Below are 23,952 nucleotides of genomic sequence, written 5' to 3'. Positions count from 1 at the left end.
GTTTTATTTGAATATTCTACCTTTTTTATTTCAGTAAAATTAACTTAAAGTCTAAATAATAAGAAAAGATCCAGATGTCACGTTAAAAAAAGAGAGAGAGGATGCGACATGGCGATGATGGCGACGGCAGAGCACGTTCAGCTCAGTCTTCAATGTATTCCCACAAGTCTTTCTCATAGCCCTCGTGAACGTGCTGGAGCAGCACCCGCCGCCGACTCTCACAGTATCTAAACACCAGAGAAGAAATAGGCCTTGGGTCAGAAGCTCTCAACATTTTTCCCAACAGCTACATACGGTTGAAGCTACATACTCTTTCCATTATATATAATGAAGTGTACAGTTAAATTAGTATTTGGGTTTTTAAATTCTGCCAGTGCACTCTGTTTGATTAGAGTTTTCTCTGACAGATGCACAACACTGACAGAGGTTTACCAACACCTCATATTATGCACTGTAACAGATGTTAGAGTCAACAAGCACATCTGTTTATATTAATACATAAACCTGTCTGACAGTTATTAGTGTTCAGAAATGGAACAGAAGAAACTGAAGTTAAAATATGAAAACATTATACAAAACACACACACACGCACGCACGCACACACGCGCATACATACAGTATTTTCAGTTGTTTCACACCTTTTTTGTCATGTATTTAATTCCACATGTGTTAATTCGTAGTTCTGATGCCTTCAGTGTGAATCTACAATTTTTATAGTCATGAAAAAAAAAAAAAACTCTTTGAATGAGAAGGTGTGCCCAAACTTTCGGTCTGTACTGTACATACATAGTCCAGACTAGTCAACTTTCATGTCGCGCTACGCACATCATGTGGTTTGACCTGAACTTCATGGCAGCTTTACACACAAAGGTGAATGAAACTTCTCAGATCATATGAAGCACTTTTTAAAAAATAATTTTTTTAGTGTCAAAGATTCATGTGAACTTAAAGGGTGCTTTCACACTTGGTCCGAACCAAAGTTTGATTGTACCCCCTCAGCTGGTTTGTGTTCACACTAGGGTAAAGCGATGTCGACCAATTTGGCATCGTACGATGTCTAATGTGAAACATCGCGATGGAATCGCCGTCATAGGCGGAGGTGAATTCATTATTATTACATACTTAAACTGAAAGACAAGACAAACGCACACAAACGATCGTTCTAAAAACTAAAGTTTGTTGTACAGTTGGCGGTTCACTTCTGGTATTTGGTACAATTGCATTCATATCTGAAGTGGCATTTCATAAAAACATTTGAAAGAAAATGTCAGACAGGTGGACCTTCAAAAATTGATCGGTGAAAGAGGTTGAGAACCCCTGCTATAGCAGATGCTAGCCAATCACGCTTATGCAACCCTGGAAAAGTCATGTGATTGGCTGTTGTCCTCTGCAAATCGTAGACGCTGTGACATGTTTTGTAAATGAACAATGAAGCGCGCAGAAACCGCACAGCTGCTAGAGGTGTGACAAACTTCATAGCGTGTATAAACAGCATCTCCTGTGAACAGTGAAGAAGAGCAGCGAGGAGACTTCTGATAGGCCAGTAATTGTGAAAAATGCCCAACTTGATCAGGATTTTGAACAGCTTACTGAGCTTACAGAGCAGGACTCTGACAGCATAAGGCTTTTGTGCGTTATGTTGTTATGAATAAATTCAAATGAATCTGTGCGCTGAGGACGTATGCATTACTTCTGCATCTGTTATTGTTACATTTTTACTAGAGCGTGCAGTGTTCAGTATGTTGACTGCATTTACTTAGCAGTAAAATTATCCCGGGTGCTAATGTTGCATTATTAACGAAATTAAAGTGTTGACAATGCATTGGTTTTGCACTAAAATTAGCCATAGGTAATAGTGTGTATAGTGTGTATAAATTTCTTGCAAATAAATCGCAAATTGTGGCATGTTGCAAAACATTTGCATCCTGTATTTTATTGATGACATCACTAGTGTCTAGTCGACATCGACTCGACTTTGACAACATAAAAGTCCACTTCCAAAAATCTAAAGTCGTTCAACCCCGAATAATATATGATTTAAAAGGTTTGGTGCTTGACAGATCAATTTTAAAATGCACCCAAAATTACTAAACCTTAAAACTAAAATATAAATATAAAAATAGAAGCCAACTACAACTATTAAAAGTATTAGAACAAATAGAGAAAAAAAGTAGCAGTGAACAACACAAACAATAAAAACAGAATAAAAAAAACACACACAAACACACAAAGAAATTATATTTAGTAAAATCTCACCTATACTTATCCTGAACTTTCTGTTTGATATCTTGCAAAGAATCCTGGGAGATATCTCTCTCTAGATAACCCGAGAGCACCTCCGTAGCGTTCTCCAAATCAGCCTGATTGTTCTGAAACATACAAAACATGCACTTAAAGGGAAAGTTTAGTTAAAAACTCTAATCATGCAATCATTTATGCTTCCTCCAATTGTTTCAGTCCTTTATGAGTTGTTTCTTATGGTGAACACAATAGTAGATATTATAAAGAATGTTGGACACCAGTACCCATTGACTTCAGTAGTTAATTTCTACTTTGTATGCATTAGAGGTCTTCACAGGACCCATGTGAGTTAGCCAAGTCTATATTTTAAAGGTTCAGTGGGGTCCGGGTCAGGTTACAATATATTGCACTCATAAGGGAACTCTGGAATGTAATACAAATGTCCCAGTTGTTGGCTTGGTAACGTAAGTGTAATGTAAACAGTAATAAGTACAATGATCAGACATTTCAGCTAATGGAACTCTTTTGTTCTGATATTTAATTCATTGAATAACAATAAATAAATACATGAATAAATATCACTCTTCTGCCTATCCAGCTACAGAGATTCTGACAGCCCGGCAACAGAGTGCCGACCATCATGCACTCTATCGCAGTCAGGGAGAAGGCATCTAACAGAAGTTAAGCCAAAAAGTTTTATTGTGCTACTTGTTTATACTTGTTATTAGCGGTTTTCTGTCTATATGGGTCAACTGGCTAATCAAATGCTCTCTAGTATCTGACATGCTCCGCCCCTTTAAATACGCTTCTCATTTGATGCACTTAAGCCAGGGGTGTCCAAACTCGGTCCTGGAGGGCCAGTGTCCTGCAGATTTTAGCTCCAACTTGCTTCAACACACCTGCAAGGATGTTTCTAGAAAAACTAGTAAGAGCTTGATTAACTAGCCCATGTGTGTCTGATTGAGTTTGTAACTAACCTTTGCAGGACACCAGCCCTCCAGGACTGAGTTTGGACAGGCCTGACTTAAGCTCTCAGTGGTAGAGAGGTGATAAAAACAAAACGCTATTAGCTGTTTTTTTAAAAAGGGGATGAGCTACACAAAGTTCCACCCTTTCTTCGTGTTTCAGTTGAGATTACATCAAGCGTTGAATAAAAATGCACATTTCAAAGCATTTTAAACCTAAAAAGGTTTAAAACAAAAGTCTGAAAACATTTCTACACTTGAGCAGAAGCGGATATTTCGCTCACCTCGAAGATGATGGACTGGTTGTTCTTTTTGAGGTAGAAGGCGAAGACGTAGGTGAACATGAGCGTGGAGCGGCACTGGCACAGCACGTCCACGGCCTTCTTCAGGAACTGCACCTCGATCCACGACATGTTGTGCTGTTGCATCTCCTCCATTTTCTGCTTGACCTGCGCGTACAGCTTGTGCTCGAAGCGCAAACTCTGCATGTGGTTCATGTAGCGGTTGCAGTAGAAGAGGTATCGCTGAAGGGCTGCACGGGACCGCTGAAAAGTGGAGACAACAGCAGTGTACTAGCATTCATGTGGTTACCAGATCTATGCCACACCGCCACAGAAGTCATGCTTTCCTGCTACAGCTATTTTTAGTCTTTCTGACAATAACTAAAATGACAAAGGTGACTAGAGACGTTAATTTCCCCAGATTAACATGGCTGACAGATTCAGTGTTTTACATAAAGGATCAATTAATGGATTTAATAAACCAAGACGTGTGTACTGCTATGACAGAATCTGATAACGATACTCAAATCAACCAAAAGAAAATGTTTTTCTGCAAATAAAAAGCTAGTAGAATTGTAAAAAATAATCATTAGTAGGGATGCACTGATCCCAATACTTGGATCGGATATCGGTTCTATACTGCATATTTTTGCTGGATATTTATTTTTGTGGGTATCGGCCAGCTGGTACAGATCCAAATCCGATCAAAATTAAGATTAATTATGCCAAACCAAATTTGTTCCATAAAGAATATTTTTCAGACAAAAACAGATAACCAATGAACACAACTGTGCGGCTGGATGATTTGTTTAGCTCCATGGAAAATGAGGATTTAATTAATGCTTCACTGTAATTGTTGTATCACAAGCCTCTTATATATTTGCTACATGTTAAATATAAGTCATTATTTTAAAGATTATGTCTTGAGCATCTGATTTTTTTCTCTGTGCTGATGTGCTTTCATTTTCTCCATCTCACTCATGGCGAGTTTAGGCGAGGGAATGTTTATCAAGTAAAACTGGCCTCAGACAGTTGTGTTTTTATTAGAGCCTGACAAAGAAAAATGTCAGACTCTAATAAAAGGCTGGTTATTTTCCCCAATGATTTGGATCAATAGTGGCTCAAAGAAAAGTCTTTGTATTAAAAAGGGAAACATATGCTGGACCACAACCGATCAATGTCATAACGAATGCTCAAATAATGCAGCCTAGTTTACAGCTAGCATAATGTTTTAAGTTAAATTGTGTCGTAGCTAATATTTTTTTTACTAAAGAAGATATATTATTTGATTTTATCACAAGAACTATAGAAACTGTATTGTGGTTAAAAAAAGGACACAATAACAGGATCGGATCTGTAACGGTCGATACTCCAAATTTTGGTATCAGGATCAGATCAGTTCCAAAAAAATTATATCACGCATCCCTAATAATCAGCAATTGCTCATTGAATAGAACTTTTAAGGTATTATTAATAATAATGTTCTTGACATCAAGAGCTGTGTCCCAGCAATACGATATTATCCCAATAATTGTGTCACAATAAATATCACTGCTAATTGAAATAATTGCGATATTATCAAATAAACTGCTATTTATTACCTTTTTCCGAATTAAATTTTTAAAAAGGAAAACTTTGGCAACATCAGTTTTATCTAAAGAGAAACATTTCAATTCATTTATCTCACTTCAATTAAATTTAAGACCTTTTAGGATCTGTTCTGAGACTCTTACCATATATTAAGACCTTATCATCCCTTTAGGTTTTAACTAGCTACATTGGCGACATTTTAACTACTATTTAACTAGCAGTATATTTAGTGATGGTGAAACGAAGCTTTCTGAACCAGTGAACCTTTTAACTCTTTCTGAAGCTTTCGAGTTAGAGCTCAATGAGGAACCCTGCTGGTTAAAGTGTGGGAAAGCACTGTGTTGCAAAAATGTCAAATATACATAACTGACCAACTCAATCATGTAGTAATATAACAATAGAAATATAAACAAATTACCCAATTACTGTAGTGTTTTAACATATAACGCATGTTATACATCAGTGATGACTGTAGTAAAATCCAAGGTATTCAAAAATATCGTATTCCAACCAGTCCCCTCTTATTTTGAGCGGGGATCGAACCAGCGATTCCTGCATAAGACGCGAATGTTCTTAGGAGAGGCAATGGAATAAGGGTTTTGTGCTGAACTCGCCAGCTGGCCTCCGTCACACACTATACTACAATATGCTGTGGCATTTTAAAAAAAAGCTGTAAATAATATAATAATAAGCTTTAGTATGGTTTAAAAGCATTTTACTATAAATTACTAAATTGTATTTTATTTTAATTATTGCTGCTTGGGATAGGTACAGTGCTATGAAACAGCAGAAATGTATGTAATCGACACCTAATCTCTCACTATACACTTTACTAAGCCATGAGGGTGTTTAACTTTTAAATTAAAATTCGAAGCAGTCACATGGGTATGGGTAAAAATGACGCTTTGGACATCACTGATCACGTGATTATGGCAAAATTAATCAAGCTCCGGTACACTGCTTCACTGCAAGATGTATCATTTTTTTAATACATGCTTCAAAGCCTCAACATGATGTCACATCACCAAGTATATTTACAAAATACTAAATGTAACAAGCACAACTAAAGAGCCTTAGCTTGGGTTAACTAATCAGTGCAATATAATGCAGGAGGGTGGGAACGATGACAAGCACAGGCTGAACTATGGGAAGTGATGTAAACGTACAAAGATTCTACATACAATGCTAATTCACTCTCTTCCAGCAGGTTAAACAGTGGGAATAACGGTGTTGCCTTGGTCAAATCAGCATGATGACAAATCTAGCAGGATCTTATGGATTTTATAAACTAACCTATGCTGCATCATAACATTCGCATTTCAAATTCAGGCAAACTTTAGCATACAACTAGTAAATATAAAATTGAATACCTTATTAAATAGCATTAAAGACTTTTTAAAAGTCCCATGAAACTAAAAAAAAAAAAAAAATGTTTTTTTAGACGTTAGTATCAGTATTGGGTCCCACTTTATATTAAGTGGCCTTAACTAATATGTACTTACACAGGAATTAATAGTTTGTTACAATGCACTTATTGTGTAAATACATGTATTTACTGTGTACTTATGCTTGATTAAATAAACGTATGTAATTACATCTGTAATTAACTTTTGTAATTACATTTGTAAATACACTGTTGACCATCCCTTACACCTTAACCTACCCTTAAACCAACCCATACCACCAAACCTGTCCATAACCCAACCTCTATCTCAACTCAAAAGCACCACAAGTGTTCTCAAATACATTATAAACACAGTAAGTACATTGTATTTATTTTTTGATGTAAGTACATAGTAATTAAGGACACTTAATATAAAGTGGGACCCAGTATTGTTAGTTTAAGATATCTATAAGCTAGTGTGCTACAAAACTTTGATAAAATTCACCTTTAGAAGAAATGAAACTGATTTAACATGTAAAGCCTGTAGTTTGTCAACACCGCCTGAATACTTCATACTTCAGTTTCTCATCAAATCTTGACCAATCAAATGCTCTCTAGTGTCTGGCATGCCCCGCCCCCTTTAAGACGTCCTTGAGTTGAAAAATTTTCATTGGCAGAGCAGTGATAAAACGAAATGCTACTGGCTGCTTTTTTGTGCTTTTTTTTTTTTTTTTTAAAGTACATTATGTCCCACCCTCTCTTCGTGTTTCAGTTGAGATTACGTCAAACATAGAATAAAAGTGCACATTTTAAAGCACTTCACAGGACCTTTAAGAGCCTTAAATTTCTCTATATAGATTGGTTAACTTTTAATATTTATTAAGATCCCACAGACACCCTGTTAACGTAGCAGTGCATATAGGGACTGGCAAACAGTCTTTATTTATTTGTTTACTTATTTCACAACAAGGGACAGTGTAATTCAATCAGCATTCATCAAGAATGTAAACGTACCCAAATTACCCCAAAGGCTAGTTCAGGGGTGGCCAACCCTGTTACTGGAGAGCCACCTTCCAACAGATTTCAGTTGCAACCCATATCAAACACACCTGCCTGTAATAATCACGTGGTGTTCAGGTCCTAATTAATTGGTTCAGGTGTGTTTGATATAGGTAGCAACTGAAATCTGCAGGAAGGTGGCTCTTCAGCAACAGGCCACCCCTAGTGCTAGTTGGTCATCCCTTAGCCAGATGTTAAAGGGTCATGACACCCCCCACTTCCGGTTAAAGTCTACTTCAGAATTTTTTCAAAAGATGCATGATTGATGGGCGTGGAGCTCCGCGAGCATCGGGCAGGAGTGGGCGTGGCCAGCAGGGGAAAAGGGGAGCGAATAACTGTTGTTGTCAGTTAGCTCACAAAATGAGACAAACCGTGAGGAGACGCATGAGTTTATAGTTTACAAAGTTAAAATGCAAAGAAATGAACAGTGATTTAATGCCCTGCTACATTTGTTATTCGAAATTTCATATACACATAACCACAATTTATATTATTATAAAGATGTGTGTTCATGTAAACACTATAAATGAGGACTTCTCCCTCAATCCCCGTATCCAGCAGACTCAGTGCAGCAGGTCTCCTGACCTGTCTATTTTAACCATTAACCCTGCTGGTAATCTGGAGGATTTAGGCGAACACAGCAGCACAGTGATGTGTCTGAATGTGAACGAACTCCTGATAAAAGACAGCGTCCGCCATTCTCTAATTCGCGTGCTGCTCTCCCGACAAAAATGCTAGCAGCACACACAGCTTTGCTGTTTGATTGGCCCTGACAAGATCGCAGGGGAAAACATGCAACAAACCCCGTGGATCATGGAAACAAACACATAAGAGCCTTCATGAACGGCTAAATACTGTGCGGTGTCTCACAGCTCGGGCTTGACTCTGGCAAGTCTCATGAATAATTAAGCAGCCGGCTCTTTTCATAGGATAAGAAAACTCTGCTATGAATAACAATGAGAAACTGACGCGTCATCATTGCACTTGCAGTACTGCGCTACGTCGCCGATTTTGATCCCGCCCCAAAAATCACTTTAAACCCGGAAGCTGAAATTAGCTGACAAAAGCTCAAAATTATCCAGTTTTCCCCACAATTAAATCTGACAGGTGCTAACATTGTCTTAACTGATGCTCAACACACACACATCTGTTAATATATAAAAAAAAGTTCTCCAGTGTGTCATGAACCTTTAAAGGCCATACCAACAAAAATACAAATTCAAACTATAAACAATACTCAAATGAGCAACAAAAAACAACCACAACAATAACATCAAATAGCCTAGTGTTCACAATTTCCTAAAACTAAACTTAAATGACTTAAAATATACACATCTTCTAACAAATTGTGGTATCAAATTCCACTGATGGGATGCTGTAAGAAAAACAAGCTTTGAGATTAAAGATGAAGACTGAAATTACCTCCTGAGCATCTCTGGCTGCTTTTGCATCATCTTCATTGTAGCGATTGCAGTTATACCTGAGAGAAATAGACATGTTATTATAATGAACAAACAATGTGCTTAAAAAGACATGAGCGGTTATGAGGGGACTCACCAAGCTGAGCCGTGGGGCTCCCAGGGGCCGAGACAAACCCAGCAGAACTCTGCTTTACAATTCTGGTTTCGACACACCATGTGATTACATCCGCCGTCTTTTTCAATGGTCACATGACATTTGGGACATTCCTAGGAAAACCGGGAATAGCCAGCTTAGGTTTATTGACGCATCGATTGAGCATGTATGCGGTGTCACTGATGACAGCTGAAAATATGCATCAAATTATTTCAATATTTGAAAAACAATTGTACTGACAGAAGTTTCAATGTGAAAGTGAAACTTTGGGGAATACACGATACACATTTTACTCTTTAGTATGTAGGACTATTTGTTATTGCTAGTCAAATTCATGCAAATCAATTTGTTTTGTTATGCAAACGCATAGACCTGTTCAAAATTAAAATGAAATTATTTTCCGCTCTGCTTTTTCCTCCTCGCCTGACACTTCACTTTATATGTACACTACCTGACAAGTTTTAGGCACAGCAATTAATAACTTGCCTTCTAGCTGATCATTTGGTATCAGAAGTGGCTTATATGAAAGGCAAATTATGCAGATTATGCTCATTTTACCAAAATAAAATATGATCATGCCTTGATTTTTAATTATTTAGGACAGTAAGGTCTGACTTTGCTTAGACAAAAGTCTTATCATTTAACAGAAATAATGTCCAGTATAGAATATAAAGTCATGCTGCAGTGGAAATGAATGAATATTGTGTCTGACTCCCATGAGCTTGAAGAACTGCATCTATACATCTCTGCAATGACTCAAATTACTTATTAATAAAGTCATCTAGAATGGCAAAGAAAGTGTTCTTGCAGGATTCCCAGAGTTCATCAAGAGTCTTTGAATTCTTCTTCAATGCCCCTTCATCCTTTTTTGTTGTTATTTTAAAATATGTTTTAAAGAATTACATTAGGTGTTTTCAATACATTTCTATTATTCAATACATTTACCGTTACATTACTTTTTAATGATGTAACATTCCAGTACCTTGGTATTTGCTGCAATCCAGTTGGATGTTTCACTGTCATCATCACACTTCTTTATCCACTTCCTCAACCACTTCAAGAGTAAAAATATTATATTATAGAAAAGGAAAAACTCTCATCAAATCCAATGCAATAATAACATTGATAATTAAACGTAATGCGAGTGCCTAATGCAGTAATTAGCAGTCCACTTACCTTGCATTTAACGGGGTCATGCCAGTTCTCTCCACAATTAAAACTGGTTATTGATCAAATAAAAACACATTAAAGAGAAAAAGAGAGAGAGAGAGAGAGTTTTGCATTTATTGCTTTATCAGCTTCATTTCATGGCAAAACAACACCAAATTGACAACATTTTATAAATATCACTTTATTATAATCCTAATAATAATCAATTCTAACAATAAAAATACATTATTGGCAATAAATAATACATAAAGTAAAAATATAAAACAGTTTAGGGTTTACTTTTGATACAATTCTTTTACCATTTTTGAAGGATTCACATTTAAAAACATGCATTTAAGAGAATTCTTACCCTACCGTTATTTCAAAGCTCTGTAATGTTTTTCTTTCAAACAGAATTAAACCACGACAGAAAAGGATTTGCCACAGAAAAAAAATCGTATACAATCATCAATCACACATCAAATGATTAAAGGGATAGCTCACCCAAAAATAAACATTTTCTCACTATTATCTCACCCTCAAGTGCTTGAACACTAAAGAAGATGTTTAAAAGAAAGCTGAAAACTGAAGTAAAAGCTAATTTTTTTAGGGACTGGTGAGTAAATGAGGGCAGAATTTGTATAATAAAAATTTAACTCTCCCTTTAAAGGTGCAATATGGAAGTTTGACACACAGTGGTTGAACTAAATATTGCACACTTGGTTTAAAACAAACACAATTTCAGACGCGGAAACCCAAAACAAATGCAAGCGCAGTGACTGTCGAGCCTGAAGGCTGATTTAGGGCTGATGTAAATTCTGCTTTAAATAAAAACAACGGCATGCGAAAGAAAGAATATTTTCCATTTTAAAAGGAGTTTTTGCCCTAAATAACATGACATTCAGTTTTTAGAAACTGCTTCTGCTTCTTGCAGCTGAACAACAGAAAACGGACAATGATCACCTCAGGTACACCTCATGTGCTTTATTCAGTGTTAAATGCTAACAACGTGAGCTTGAAAGCCATTTTACATGACATTAATTGCCATACTACTGAAAGCAGCAGCAGATAGTTCACCTCAGATCTTGCAAATAAAATAAACTGCTTGGAATGGAATTTCAGTGAACGGCAACATCAGTGATTCTGCATGTACATTAAATAATGTTAAAGAGGTTTAACAGGGCTTAAAATTGTGACTATTTTGGTTGCATATGCGCCCGAAATTTTATGCGAGCTCAAAATGTATTTGGGAGCATTGTGCGACTGAATAAAATTGTTTTGTGGGAGCGGTTTTTACTGCAAAATGTTCACTGTATGCGTGGATTTAGGAGACATTCACTCAGAATGCATCTTTGCACTTGAAACGCAGCACTCAGGAATAGTTTAAAACAGTTGTCAACTTGTTGCAGTAAACAAAGCATGTAATGCTTGCCCCGCCTTCGCGCTCTTCTTGTTGGCCCACTGCTCTAGAACTGAACACAAATAGATTGGTTGAAATTAGCCGTCAATCACTCTGTCATTGCCTTCTGCCTTGGGATGACAGGGAAAGCTACAACTGCGAAAATGTAAAGCGCTGAAGATGAGAATGAACATAACACTGTCAGATTTTGTTTTAGAAAACACCTTAAGTTATAAATAATAACGCATCTGATTAGTGATCATGTGCTGAATGTTAATCCACCATCTACACTTACTGAAGAGTGGATAAATGACTTGCATTGGCTTCATGTCCACTATGAAAATAACTAAAGCATTCACTGTAAAGTCTGTGGGATGAAATTTTCAGGTAACTGTTTGCCACATCTAGCACGAGAGGTTCTGTTTAATTCTTCATATAATCGCCAGATGCTGTCCGCCGTGCAAGTGGCAGCTATATGTAAAATTAAACACCACGTACACCATGGGACAAAAACAAAGACAGTTGCTCGGGCACATAATGCACATTTTCAAAGCAGAATATCTGACTTCAGCATTGTTTTTCAGATAAACAAGAATATTTACTTCTCATGTTTCTTAAATATCTACAAACCTATTACTGTATTTATATGCTTTAGACGAGGTAAAAAACTTGCATACAGCACCTTTAAGCTTGATCCCCTGCACTATTATTAGATACAAAGCTGACGTTGCTGATGCACTGAAGCTCTGCACTGCATCAGACTCTTACCAGAACTGTCTCCCACATTTACAGCGCACTGGTTTGGCATCAGGATACTGAACTTTGACCACATGGTGGCAGTCAGGAGCCGGACACCATTTCAACAGTCTGTTACACTTTTGAAGAGCAGAGAATACCAATGAGAAAGACTTTAAAACAAATCTCTGTATTAATGCAGTGTTTCTCAACCACGTACTGGGAGGACCAACAACAATACATGTTTTAAGTGTCTCCTTTGTCGGTCACACCTGTTACAGATCTTTCAGTCTCTGCTAATGAGCTGATGATCTGTATCAGGTGTGTTTGGTTTGTGTTTCAGGAATGTGCTTGAGAAACACTGTATTAATGCATGCAATATCAACAGACATGTCACAAATCACTAAAAGCTACATACCTATGAATGCACTGAAACCAGAACAAGTCTGATACCATTTGTTTTATAATAAACAAATAATATGCATAATATTAATATGTAAAAACGGTCACACTTTACAATAAGGTTTCATTAGTTAATGTTTTTACTAGCATGGACTTAGCATGAATAATACTTGTGCAGCATTTATTAATCATAGTTCAACATTTACTAATGCTTTATTCATTCATTCATTTTTTTTTTTTGGTTTAGTCCCTTTATTAATCTGGAGTCGCCACTGCAGAATGAACCGCCAAATAGATGTATGTGAAGAGCAGGGGGGTCGGAGGCCGTGTTTGCAAGTGTGCGCAACTGAAGAGCGAGGAGGTATCTGGTAGTGAGGGGTGAGAGGTGTGCGCAACTTATTTGAGGACCGGAAGGGAGACGCGTGATTTCCGGGGGATTATCACTTGTTTGCTGGCATCCGGGAGTCTCTATGCATTTGCGGGAGACTCCCGGAACTTTCCGAAGACTTGGGATTTCTGCTTAGAAAAGTGATATTATTCCATATCTTGCGCGAGTATGTTTACATGGACACCAATAATCCGATTAAGACAATACCCTGATTAAGAATCTACCATGTAAACAGTGATTTTATGATTAATTTGATCTGACTAAAGTCATAATGGAGCTAAACAGAAATCAGATTAAGACATGTGGAGTATGCCGATTGAGGTCGCATTATTGAAGTGCAGTACAGACATTTAAAACACCACAATTAAACTTTTACCATCATATAGGATTTTCGCAGCATTTTGCGACAGGATAGTCTATACCAGGGGTCTCAAACTCGCGGCCCGCGGGCCATTTGCGGCCCTCAGTGCAATATTTTGTAGCCCGCGCCGACCGCTGTACACTGACAGAATCAGCGGAGCGGGGAGAGAGAGCGCTCCCCACTCCGCTGATTCTATCCGTACACAGCGGTCACTGTCATTCCCCGCCCGCCGTGTAAACAAAGGGGCTGGGATGCCGGTGACGTCACCACGCACCCCGCCCCTTTGTTAGACGCTGTGACGGGCGGGAAGTGTTAGGAGGGAACTTGCGCCGGCCAGAACCAAGGTAAGCTGTTCCCGCCCCTGCCTGCCACTTAGCTACCTATCTGCAGCCTGCAACCTACCTAGCTACAGCCTGCATCTTATATATATTATAGGTAGATACAGACTGGTACAGACTGATGTGACTGGAGTGGGGTTCAAGCGGACCATGTGCCTTTTTGGGAGCACATATTTGTGTGAGAAGTTATTCTCCACCTTGAACTTCAAAAAGTCAAAGTACAGGTCTAGACTTAATGATGATCATCTTCAAGCCATACTAAGGGTCTCAACTGCTTCCGCTCTAAAGCCAAATGTGGTTCAGATTTGTGAGAAGAAGCGCTGTCAAGTCTCTGGCAGCAAGGAGTAGGCAAAAGATGCCATGTTCAGAAGAACTGTTCATAATCTTCACTCAATGTTCTATTACTGTTCAGGACACTTCATGTTCGGAAGAAATAATTAAAACTGTTAATAATGACATTTGAGGACTTTTTTTTTGAGAAATCCCTTATGCGGCCCAGCCTCACCCAGACTTTGCCTCCTGCGGCCCCCAGGTAAATTGAGTTTGAGACCCCTGGTCTATACACACACACAGCTGTTTGACACTATTCTCCGCACCTACTGAGTCAGTATAGGAACATAGACTCCTGCATTGCAAAACATACAGTTTTTTTCCCTGTGCAGCTTGCGGTATCAAATTCCATTAAAACAAAACTCTTCCAGCAGTTCATACTCTCATCCAATATCTTGTTTGTCACAGGGGGGTAGAGCTGCACCATTCTGGCTAAAATGAGAATCGCGATTTTTTTGCCTAAAATAAAGATCACGATTTTCTCACGATTGTGTAGATGTAAAATAAAGGTTAATATAAGTGGGGTTTTATTATTGTTATTCTCAAACATGTGGTAAAGCAATAATAGGCTTTGTGTAGGTCTACTGTAGGTTAAAATGCTAAATTTGAACTTGAACAGACTTTAGATTTGTCCTGGTCATTAATGCTGATGATAATTCTGATGTTGAATTATTGTGTTTGAGATACATGCTTACAATCTGTAAATTTCTGTTTAAAATCTGTCACTGACGTGATTTTCGTAGATACAGAAGACTGGGTATTTTAGCATTTTGGCAGGTTTTGGATACTTTTTGGGCTGGAATCAGTCAGCTACATCTGGCAACACTGTGCGCTTTCGGTTTCATTTTCACTGCTAAGAGTGTTTCACTTCCCACGCGGCTCACAAACGATCGCTTTGTGCCACAAACTGAATGTTACTTACAAATTTTATTACCTGCTATTTACAGCCTATGCAGGTTCTGTTCACTAAAGTAAACTTCATTAAGAGGCAAGCGCATGCACGCCCGCCGTTACTGTGGTAACAGCTGACGGTCAGCTCACGTCACATATGATTTTGCAGTCGCAAATACATTAAATGAAGACAGAAATGACATTTTTTAGGTGAATTATATCGTATAAATACAGCAGGTGACTCTTTCAACACCATTTGGAGGTGTCCACATTGCTGAACAATGTATGTAAAACAATGTGAAGACTTGTGCGGCTACCGATCTTTTTACGATTAATTGTGCAGCTCTACAGGGGAGTATGCATGAAATGTTCCACTTTCACATGAACTGAAAGTGCCAAACTGCAGTGAAAGTCGATAAATTAAAAATGAAACATCTAAAATTACATGAAACTCTGGAGGACATTTGGATAGCGAGTAACACAATGATGTTAATTGAATTATGTGTATAAAATGTAAAACGGGATCATGAAGGAACAATCATTCAAAAAGCAGCTCATGTAAACACCTTAATCATATTATTGTCTTATTCAGATTAAGGCACATAATTAGATTACTGATGTCCAAGTAAAAGTAGCCACTTATAGATTTACTAACGGACTGATATTAGCATCTGGCATCTTTGTCTTAACAACGTCTTTTGTATTTCAGACTCTAATCATGCAAGCAACACAAACAAACTTCTTACCTCTACAAAACTATTTGTGATTAAATGTTGATACTTCAATTTCACTTTAGAATCTGTGATCAGTCGCCTACAAATGAAAACATAACATTAAAAAAAAAGGAAATAAGTCCAAAAATAGGCTAATTTCACGCACAGAATAGCACTTACATTACAGTGTTATCATCAACCAATATATCACAGTTGTGAGCAGGACACGAGATGGTCTGTGAAGACAAAAAACAAGCATGCAATATGAACAAACACATTTTTCATAGGAGGAAAAATATAGTCGGTGATTCAATCTGCAATCAGACCTGTCCCATTCCCTCCTCAATGATTTTGGTGGTTAAGTAATCACCCCAGCACTGCATGCAGAACTTGTGTCCACATTCAAGACCTGTGAAATACTAGGAGAGAGAAAAAAAACACATTCCTATCCAATAAGTCATCAAGTTGTGCAAACTAAGTGGAGTCATTTCAATGGACTTCTTCATAGTTCTGTTATCAAAGGTCTAGCTGAAGGGCATTTAGGAGTGGCAGTGATTACGAAGACATTATACTTGAGCTGAGAGGCATTACACTTTATAGACTGACCGAGTTTGGGTAGTTGAGATAGCAGATCTGGCAGGGCAAATCCTGACTGGAGGATCGTGTGCTCATCGGTCGCGTTTTGGGCTTTTTGCTGGGGTTTATGACATGGCACTCGGAAAACAACTTGTCCAGATTTCCATCAAAGTACCTGCAAGAGCATTTATATGTTATATAGAGGAAGATAAAGAAAGACACTGGTCAATTCATGAGGTTTATTCAGATTCATCAGCACAAACAAATCTTTTATAAGAACGTCAAGCAAAATAACCTGCCTCTCCATAAGCTTTTCTTTGTCCCAGTTGAAGTGACTGAGGAGTATTCTGGTTATTGTAGCTGGGTTCTGAAAAAGACCAAATCCAGTCACAGACACACATTAAAATAGTTGAACAACACAGTAATGAATGTAAAATTTGACATATTGTGGATAAATACTTCAAATTCAGCACAGTTTATGAAATCAGATCATGTGTATATGACTATTAAACTACAAATAGACTATTAATTATTAAAATAAATATTGTTCATGTGCAGTAAAATAATAGTTTGGCAAACAAAATGTGACAGAAAAGTTTTAGTATTGTACATAATAGTATATTTCTCAAACTAATACTAAAAACAATATAAATACACAGACATACTTATTTATTTTTTGATAAATAATTTAAAGGGCTCCCTAAAATTTTTATTTCATTAAACTCAATAATTAACCGGGCGTGCATACTAAAATTGATGTCAACCACTAAAAACTAAACATTTAAAATAATACAATTAGAGGTATTTTGGAGTCATACTTTATTCTGAATGACAATGCAATTCTCTGGACTTTTTATGAGAATTTTTTACAATTATTTTATAAGTTAGCAAGTTGATATACTGTAGCTATCTCTTGGGATAGGGATAGTTCACCAAAAATGAAAAGTATGTTATAATTTACTCACCCTTTACACTCTGCATACCAGTTTGAGTTTTTGGTTTAGTTGAGCACAAAATAATGTATATTGAAGAAAGTTGGAAACGTGCATTCATAGACTTCCATGGTAAGAAAGACAAACATTATGGAAGTCAGTAGTAACTAGGCATGGGCTGGTATAAGATTCTGACAGTATGATAACGTTGGATAAAAATATCACTGCCTCACAGTATTGTGCACACTGCTCTAAAATATATTCTTTTTAAATGTCGGAGTAAAAAATAAATACTTTTATCCCCTCTGAACACAACATTTTTTTATTTTTTGACAGATTTATAGTATTTTGTTACAGTAAACATGTCAGGCTAAATAATTCAAATGATTTATTGACTTCGGCCGTCTTAAGGTTTCAAAAACAGATTTCTTTACAATTTAAAACAGCATCTATGGAGATTTTTTTTCTGCTGAAGATACTGTTGTCCTAAAAAAACAACTCAAAAAAAGTAAATAAAAAATATTACACATGCCTCAGGAACAGTATTACAGAAAATAGTGTTTTTAAAACCTTGAAAACGATTATTGTCCCATGTGGTAACTGGTTTCCAACATTCCTCAATATATCTTTAATGTTAAACAAAAAATACATCACCTGAGACACGCTTAATTTTTCACTCTGTCTTGCAGCCTTTTGCTAAAATCACAAAGAAGTAGATTTTTTCCTCAATGTACACACAGTACCCCATATTGACAGAAAAACACAGAACTGTTGACATTTTTGCAGATTTATTAAATAAGAAAAACTAAAATATCACATGGTGCTAAATATCCAGACCCTTTGCTGTGACCCTTCATATTTAACTCAGGTGCTGTCCATTTCTTCAAGATCAACACCTTCATTTGAGTCCAGTTGTGTTTTGCTTATACTCATTAGACTTGATTAGGAAAGCCACACACTTGTCTTTATAAGACCTTTATAGGACGTTTGGGATGACCAGGGCCCTTCATAGAACTGGCCAAACTGAGCTATCAGGAGAGGAGAGCATTGGTGAGAGAAACTTAAAGAAGAACCCAGAGATCACTGTGGCTGAGCTTCAGAGACAGAGTCGGGAGATGGGAGAAAGTTGTAGAAAGTCAAGCATGACTGCAGCCCTCCACCAGTCTGGGCTTTATGGCAGAGTGGCCTGACGGAAGCCTCTCCTCAGTGCAAGACACATGAAAATCAGCCTGAAAGACTCCACAATGTTGAGAAATAAGTTTCTCTGGTCTGATTAGACAAAAATAGAACTTTTTGGCCTTTTAACATGTGTGGAGAAAACCAGGCACTGCTCATCACCTTCCCAACCTTCCCAATATAGTGCCTACAGTGAAGCATGGTGGTGGCAGCATCATGCTGTGGTATTGTTTTTTAGCTACAGGGACAGGAAGACTGCAATTGAGGCGAGGGAAAGATGAATGCAGCCAAGTACAGGGATATCCTGGACAAAATCCTTCTCCAGAGTGCTCAGGACCTTAGACTGTGCCAAAGGGTTACCTTACAACATGACAATAACTTCAAGCACACAGCTAAAAAATTGAAGGAGTGGTTTCACAACAACTACGTGACTGTTCTTGAATGGTCCAGCGAGGGCCCTGACATAAACAAAATTGAGCATCTCTGGAGAGACCTAAAAGGCTGTCCACCAATGTTTACCATCCAACCTGACAGAATTGGAGAGCATTTGCAAGAAGGAATGGCAGAGGATCCCCAAATCCAGGTGTGAAAAACTTGTTGCATCTTTCCCGAAAAGACTATTAGAAACTGCTGTATTAGGCCAAATGGGTGCTTCAACCAAATACTGAGAAAAGGGTCTGCAAAAATGTCAACAATTCTGTGTTTTTCCATAAATATGGGCTGCTATGTGTACATTGAGGAAAAAAAAATTACTTAATAAGATTTTAGAAAATGGCTGCAATATAATAAAGAGTGACCAATTTAAAGGGGTCTGAATACTTTCAGTAGGTTTTGAACAAGTAAATAATGACATTTTAAATTTAATCTGGCAATAAAATAACCGTAAAAGAAAATGATTTTAGAAGGCCTATTTCACACAAACCATTTAATAGATTTTTAAAATTTTTTAATTCATAGCCATTCATGTTTTTAGGTGGTGTTTTTCCATCCAAGAGAAACTGAATAACTTTTACCAGTTTAACTAAATCAAGTCTTAAAAAAAGCTCTGTTCCGTCAACTTCATCTTATAAATAACCTAAAACTGATACTTTAGGTTTTTCTCTACACTACAAAAACAATATTCCTCTAAACAACAACGTAGCGGCTTTGAGCATGAAAGTTTTACCTATATTGCTGGACCTCCTCTAATCACAAACAAAACACATGAAAGCCAACGGTGACTGTCATTAGCCCATGTATAGAAGTTGTAATTTTCACCAAAGTTTTCTTATTTTCACTAAAGTTACACGCTTGTTTGCTTGATAGATGTTGTTTTACATCATTTTTTTTGAGTGCAGAGTTTTTTTCTCAACTGAAACAAATAGCTGAAAATGTTTTGTGTAGGTGTTTAGCAAACACAACAAGTCAAATTCTACATATAATTATGTTGCATTAGCATGCAGTGGCAGAGCTTCTCTACCCTTCCTTCTAAATACAGCACTAAAACAAATAACATACACACTAACATCTGACTCACAACATGTTATTGAGGTAAAGTTGGTTTCATATTCGCATATTCGTTCAGTGACAACTTGTGACACACTACCTATATTGTTTACCATGATACTTGTGATTTCAGAACAAAATTCAATGTAAATATGACTTCAAAACAACAGTAGCACTATTTATTTAGAACTTTTATAGTCACTGGCTGCTAATAAGACTGCTAAAAAAAGTGTTGTTTTCTGAAATTATATTACTAAGGAGAAAGTCAGAATGTGCGAATATGAAACCAACTTTACTTCAATCAACACGTTCTTATATAGTATTAAGCAGAGATGGGTACCGAAACTCTGTACTTTCTCAGTATCGGTGTTACATTATAAAAGACAGAAGTATCAATAAGTTCTGACATTCTGACATTGACGGTTCTGCTATGAGTACCGGAAGTTATTGCTGAATAAACATTATTTACAGTTGCGTAAATTAACTGGCCAATCTTTTCTAATTTGCAATATTTGATATTCGTCTGCACAGTTGGGAATCTCACATGAGAAATACTTGTGTTTCCGACGAGTATAACGCCCCATCCACACGGGGCTTCTTGACAGAGGGCGTGTCTGAAGTTGGGGCTGACGCGATAGTCATAGCAGCGTCGGCCAATGAAATTAGTCAGCAATTGGCTATTGTCTGAGCTGGTGTATTTGCATTAAGCGATCTGAACGCCACTGAAGCGGCACTGACGAATCCACAATGCTGTTCGGCAACACCTGACGCCACCCATTCAAAGTGATTGGGAATAATGGGAAGATCCCGACTGCTGCCAGAAAAGGCAAACATGTTGATTTTTATCCAGAGGATTTGTTAAAAACAGAGCAATTTTTCTTTAAACCATTGTACATTATTTTACAGAAAAAAAATATTTGTTTTACTATTATTGGTTTCATTTTATTTTACATTAAAAACGTGATAATAAAATGAAGTGTTGTTAATTATGTTTAATTTGATGTTTGTTTTCATAAAAAAAAACACTACAAAAAGTACCAGTAGAAGAACCGTTAAAGTACCAACCCGATAAGTGGTATCGATGAAAGTAGTAATGTCTTTAAAACCTTTACGATACCCATCCCTAGTATTAAGGAACCACAATGTGTTTAGATGTTATCCTTAAGAGCTGTCAACTTAAGTTTAGCCTCAGCTAACTAGGTCAAGCTAACATAAACACACTACAATCTAACATAAAATAAAATCTAACATAAACGCACTACAATCTGATCCACCACACATTTTAATACCATCAAAGAAACACGATACGTTTGACCATTATCATTAAGAGCTGTCAACTAAAGTTCAGAAAACTAGGTCACGCTAGCAAAACTAGCTAACCCCAGCTCTCCAAAGAATCTCTTTAATTCTCCAGAAATACCATAAAAACACTAGACACTAGAAAGTAAGCATAAATACACTTTTATGAAACACAGTACAACCTTACGGAGATGAAGACTACACACAAGCACGTTAAAATTCGCATAATTCGGCCTGTAGTCAATCAGTTAGCCGCTAATGCTAACAGCACAATATAAACAAACTAGGAAACCCGCTGGTAACTCCTAATAAACAATACATTTATATAACGTTACAATCAAAGAAACAAAATACGATTAAACGTTATCTTTAATAGCTGTCAACTAACTAAAGTTCAGACTTAACAAACTGGGTCACGCTAGCAAAACTTAGCTCACCAAAAAGCACCCTAAATCTCTAAAAATACCACAAAAACACAAGACAGTCAGAATGCAAGCATAAAAACACTCCATAAAACCTCACAAGTACTAAAACTACACACACGAACGCTTAATTTTGTATAAATAGGCCTCTCGTACTGTCAGATCAGTTAGCCGCTAATGCTAACAGCCCCATATAAACAAACTTCGAAACTCTCGGAAAACCCCTGGTAAACAGGCTCATTGTCTACCTGTATGACCTCGTTGACATCCCTGATGCACTCCACCATGTGCTGGAGGATCTGCTCGGTGGTCAACACCTCGAAGCGGTAGTCCTCATCCTCCTGTCCGGGCCCTGGGCCGCCGCCGCCGCCGGTATCCGCGCAGTCGTCGGGCTCTCCTCCGGCCACCGCGGGGTCCAGCAGCTCCACCTCGCCCAGCTCCAGCGAGTCATCCACGGCCTCCTCTTCTCCGCTGTCCACGCTGCACTCCTCCTCCTCTTCTTCCTCCTCCTCTTCATCATCAAACTCATAATTGTAGCCCTCGTCCGAGTCCATGGCGGGGCGAATGATATAAAGTGTCAGGGAGTGAGTGAGTCTGTGTGTTGTGGTGTGTTTGACCTGCGCTTTACTGACTGAGCGGATCCTTATTAGAGACGCGCCGCGTCACTGCTGCGTCACTCACTCACTACAGAATATCCATGCTTCATAATAAGACAAAGCTATGGATGCTTCCTCATAGTTGTTTTCTAACAAATAAAGTAAAAGAGATTTCTCATAAAAATATTCATAAATTCAATCCGGCTAGTCATTATGTGCAAAAAATAAAATCTCCTCCGACTGTTCCTTTTGTGATGATTGTTTTGAAACTGTTGTTCATCTTTTTTGGTACTGTCCATTTACAAAAATATTTTGAAAAAATGTCTTGAATTTTATTCGAATCAAATTTAGAATGAATGTACTTTGTATTGGAAAGATGTAGCCTAGTATTGGGCTTTACTGATTATGAACAACCTAAAAGTAAACAGTTGTATGTGGTGAACTTAATTTAGCTTCAAGCTAAATTTCACACTCATAAGTCAAAATTCTCTAACTCCAGACCAATGTTTGTGGTTTTTATGAACGAATTGAAACAATACCTTTACTGATTCAATTGTCTCATAACAAAAAGGCTCTAAAAACTTCAACTGTCTGGGGTTCTTTCCATGTTTAATGAGTAAATTTAGCCTTTTCAATATGTATTTTTTATATACCCCCTGTGTTTAACTGTTTCTTCTTTTTTTGTTTGTTTTTTGCAGTTTTTCTTCATTGTTAAAGGTGATTGTTCTGCCTGGTGATGCATATAAATTGTATACACTGTTTATAGGCTTAAAAAAAACTACACTGTAAAAAATTTGACCTTAAATTCACAGTAAATTACTGGCTAATAATTGCATTACTTTCACAGTAAATTACTGTATGTAAATTCACAGTAAATTATTGTGAGGTAGTTCACAGTAATTTACTGTGGTTTTGTCACATTAAATTATTGTGAAATTACAACCATATATTGTAACTTTACAGTAGATAATAAAGTCCGTTAGTGTGATTTCACAGTATTATCTTGTAGAATTAACTGTATTTTACTGTGAATTTGAAAAACGATTACTGTGATTTAGCAGTAGGTTGCAGTTTAAATACCTGATTTAACTGTAAAGTTACAGTTATATCCCGGATTACTGTAATTTTACAGTTTGGTGCTGTAAAATTTCAAAGCAAATTTAGGTCACACAAAAATGAAAATTATATATTGATTTACTCACCCTCAGGTTGTTCCAGCTCTGTTAAAAATGATTTTTTTTTTGTTAAACACAGGAATAAAAATATCAAATATTCCCCTTTGTGTCTAAACAACCTGAAAATGCGTAAATGATGACAGAATCTTCATTTTTGGGTGATCTGAGAAGACTCTAAAATCAAAATAAAAACAAACACACATACATTTTTACAGATTTATTTAACAGCTTAATGACATCTGTGTCAACATTTCAGAAAACTTTCAAAAGGTGAAGGTGAAGCCTCAAAAAATCCTAAGAACATATTAACAAAAAAATCTGACATCATATGTAGCATACATATAAAAAGCAGTGCTTCAGAGTGCGCGCTCTCTCTCTCTCATATATATATCATATATATATATATATATATATATATAAATATATATATATATATAAATATTTATATATATATATATATATATATATATATATATATATATATATATA

General features: G+C 36.9%; 1 protein-coding gene across 2 annotated transcripts; it reads right to left on the bottom strand.

The window, feature by feature from the left end:
- Positions 1-6: 6 nt before the first annotated feature.
- Positions 7-22,313, bottom strand: arih1l (ariadne homolog, ubiquitin-conjugating enzyme E2 binding protein, 1 like). Of its 2 annotated transcripts, NM_212923.1 has the most exon segments (14): positions 7-227; positions 2,258-2,370; positions 3,492-3,752; positions 8,944-9,001; positions 9,079-9,209; positions 10,079-10,150; positions 10,273-10,315; positions 12,413-12,519; positions 15,836-15,902; positions 15,983-16,038; positions 16,129-16,221; positions 16,409-16,553; positions 16,678-16,745; positions 21,941-22,299. In NM_212923.1, coding segments are annotated over 14 exon segments (1,605 nt in total). In that variant the 5' UTR covers positions 22,247-22,299; the 3' UTR covers positions 7-142.
- Positions 22,314-23,952: the final 1,639 nt, after the last annotated feature.

The sequence above is a fragment of the Danio rerio genome, chromosome 7 (assembly GCF_049306965.1).
Source record: "Danio rerio strain Tuebingen ecotype United States chromosome 7, GRCz12tu, whole genome shotgun sequence".
Classification (NCBI taxonomy): domain Eukaryota; kingdom Metazoa; phylum Chordata; class Actinopteri; order Cypriniformes; family Danionidae; genus Danio; species Danio rerio.
The sequence above is the reverse complement of the archived record's forward strand: the minus strand, read 5'-3'. Positions and strand labels throughout refer to the sequence as shown.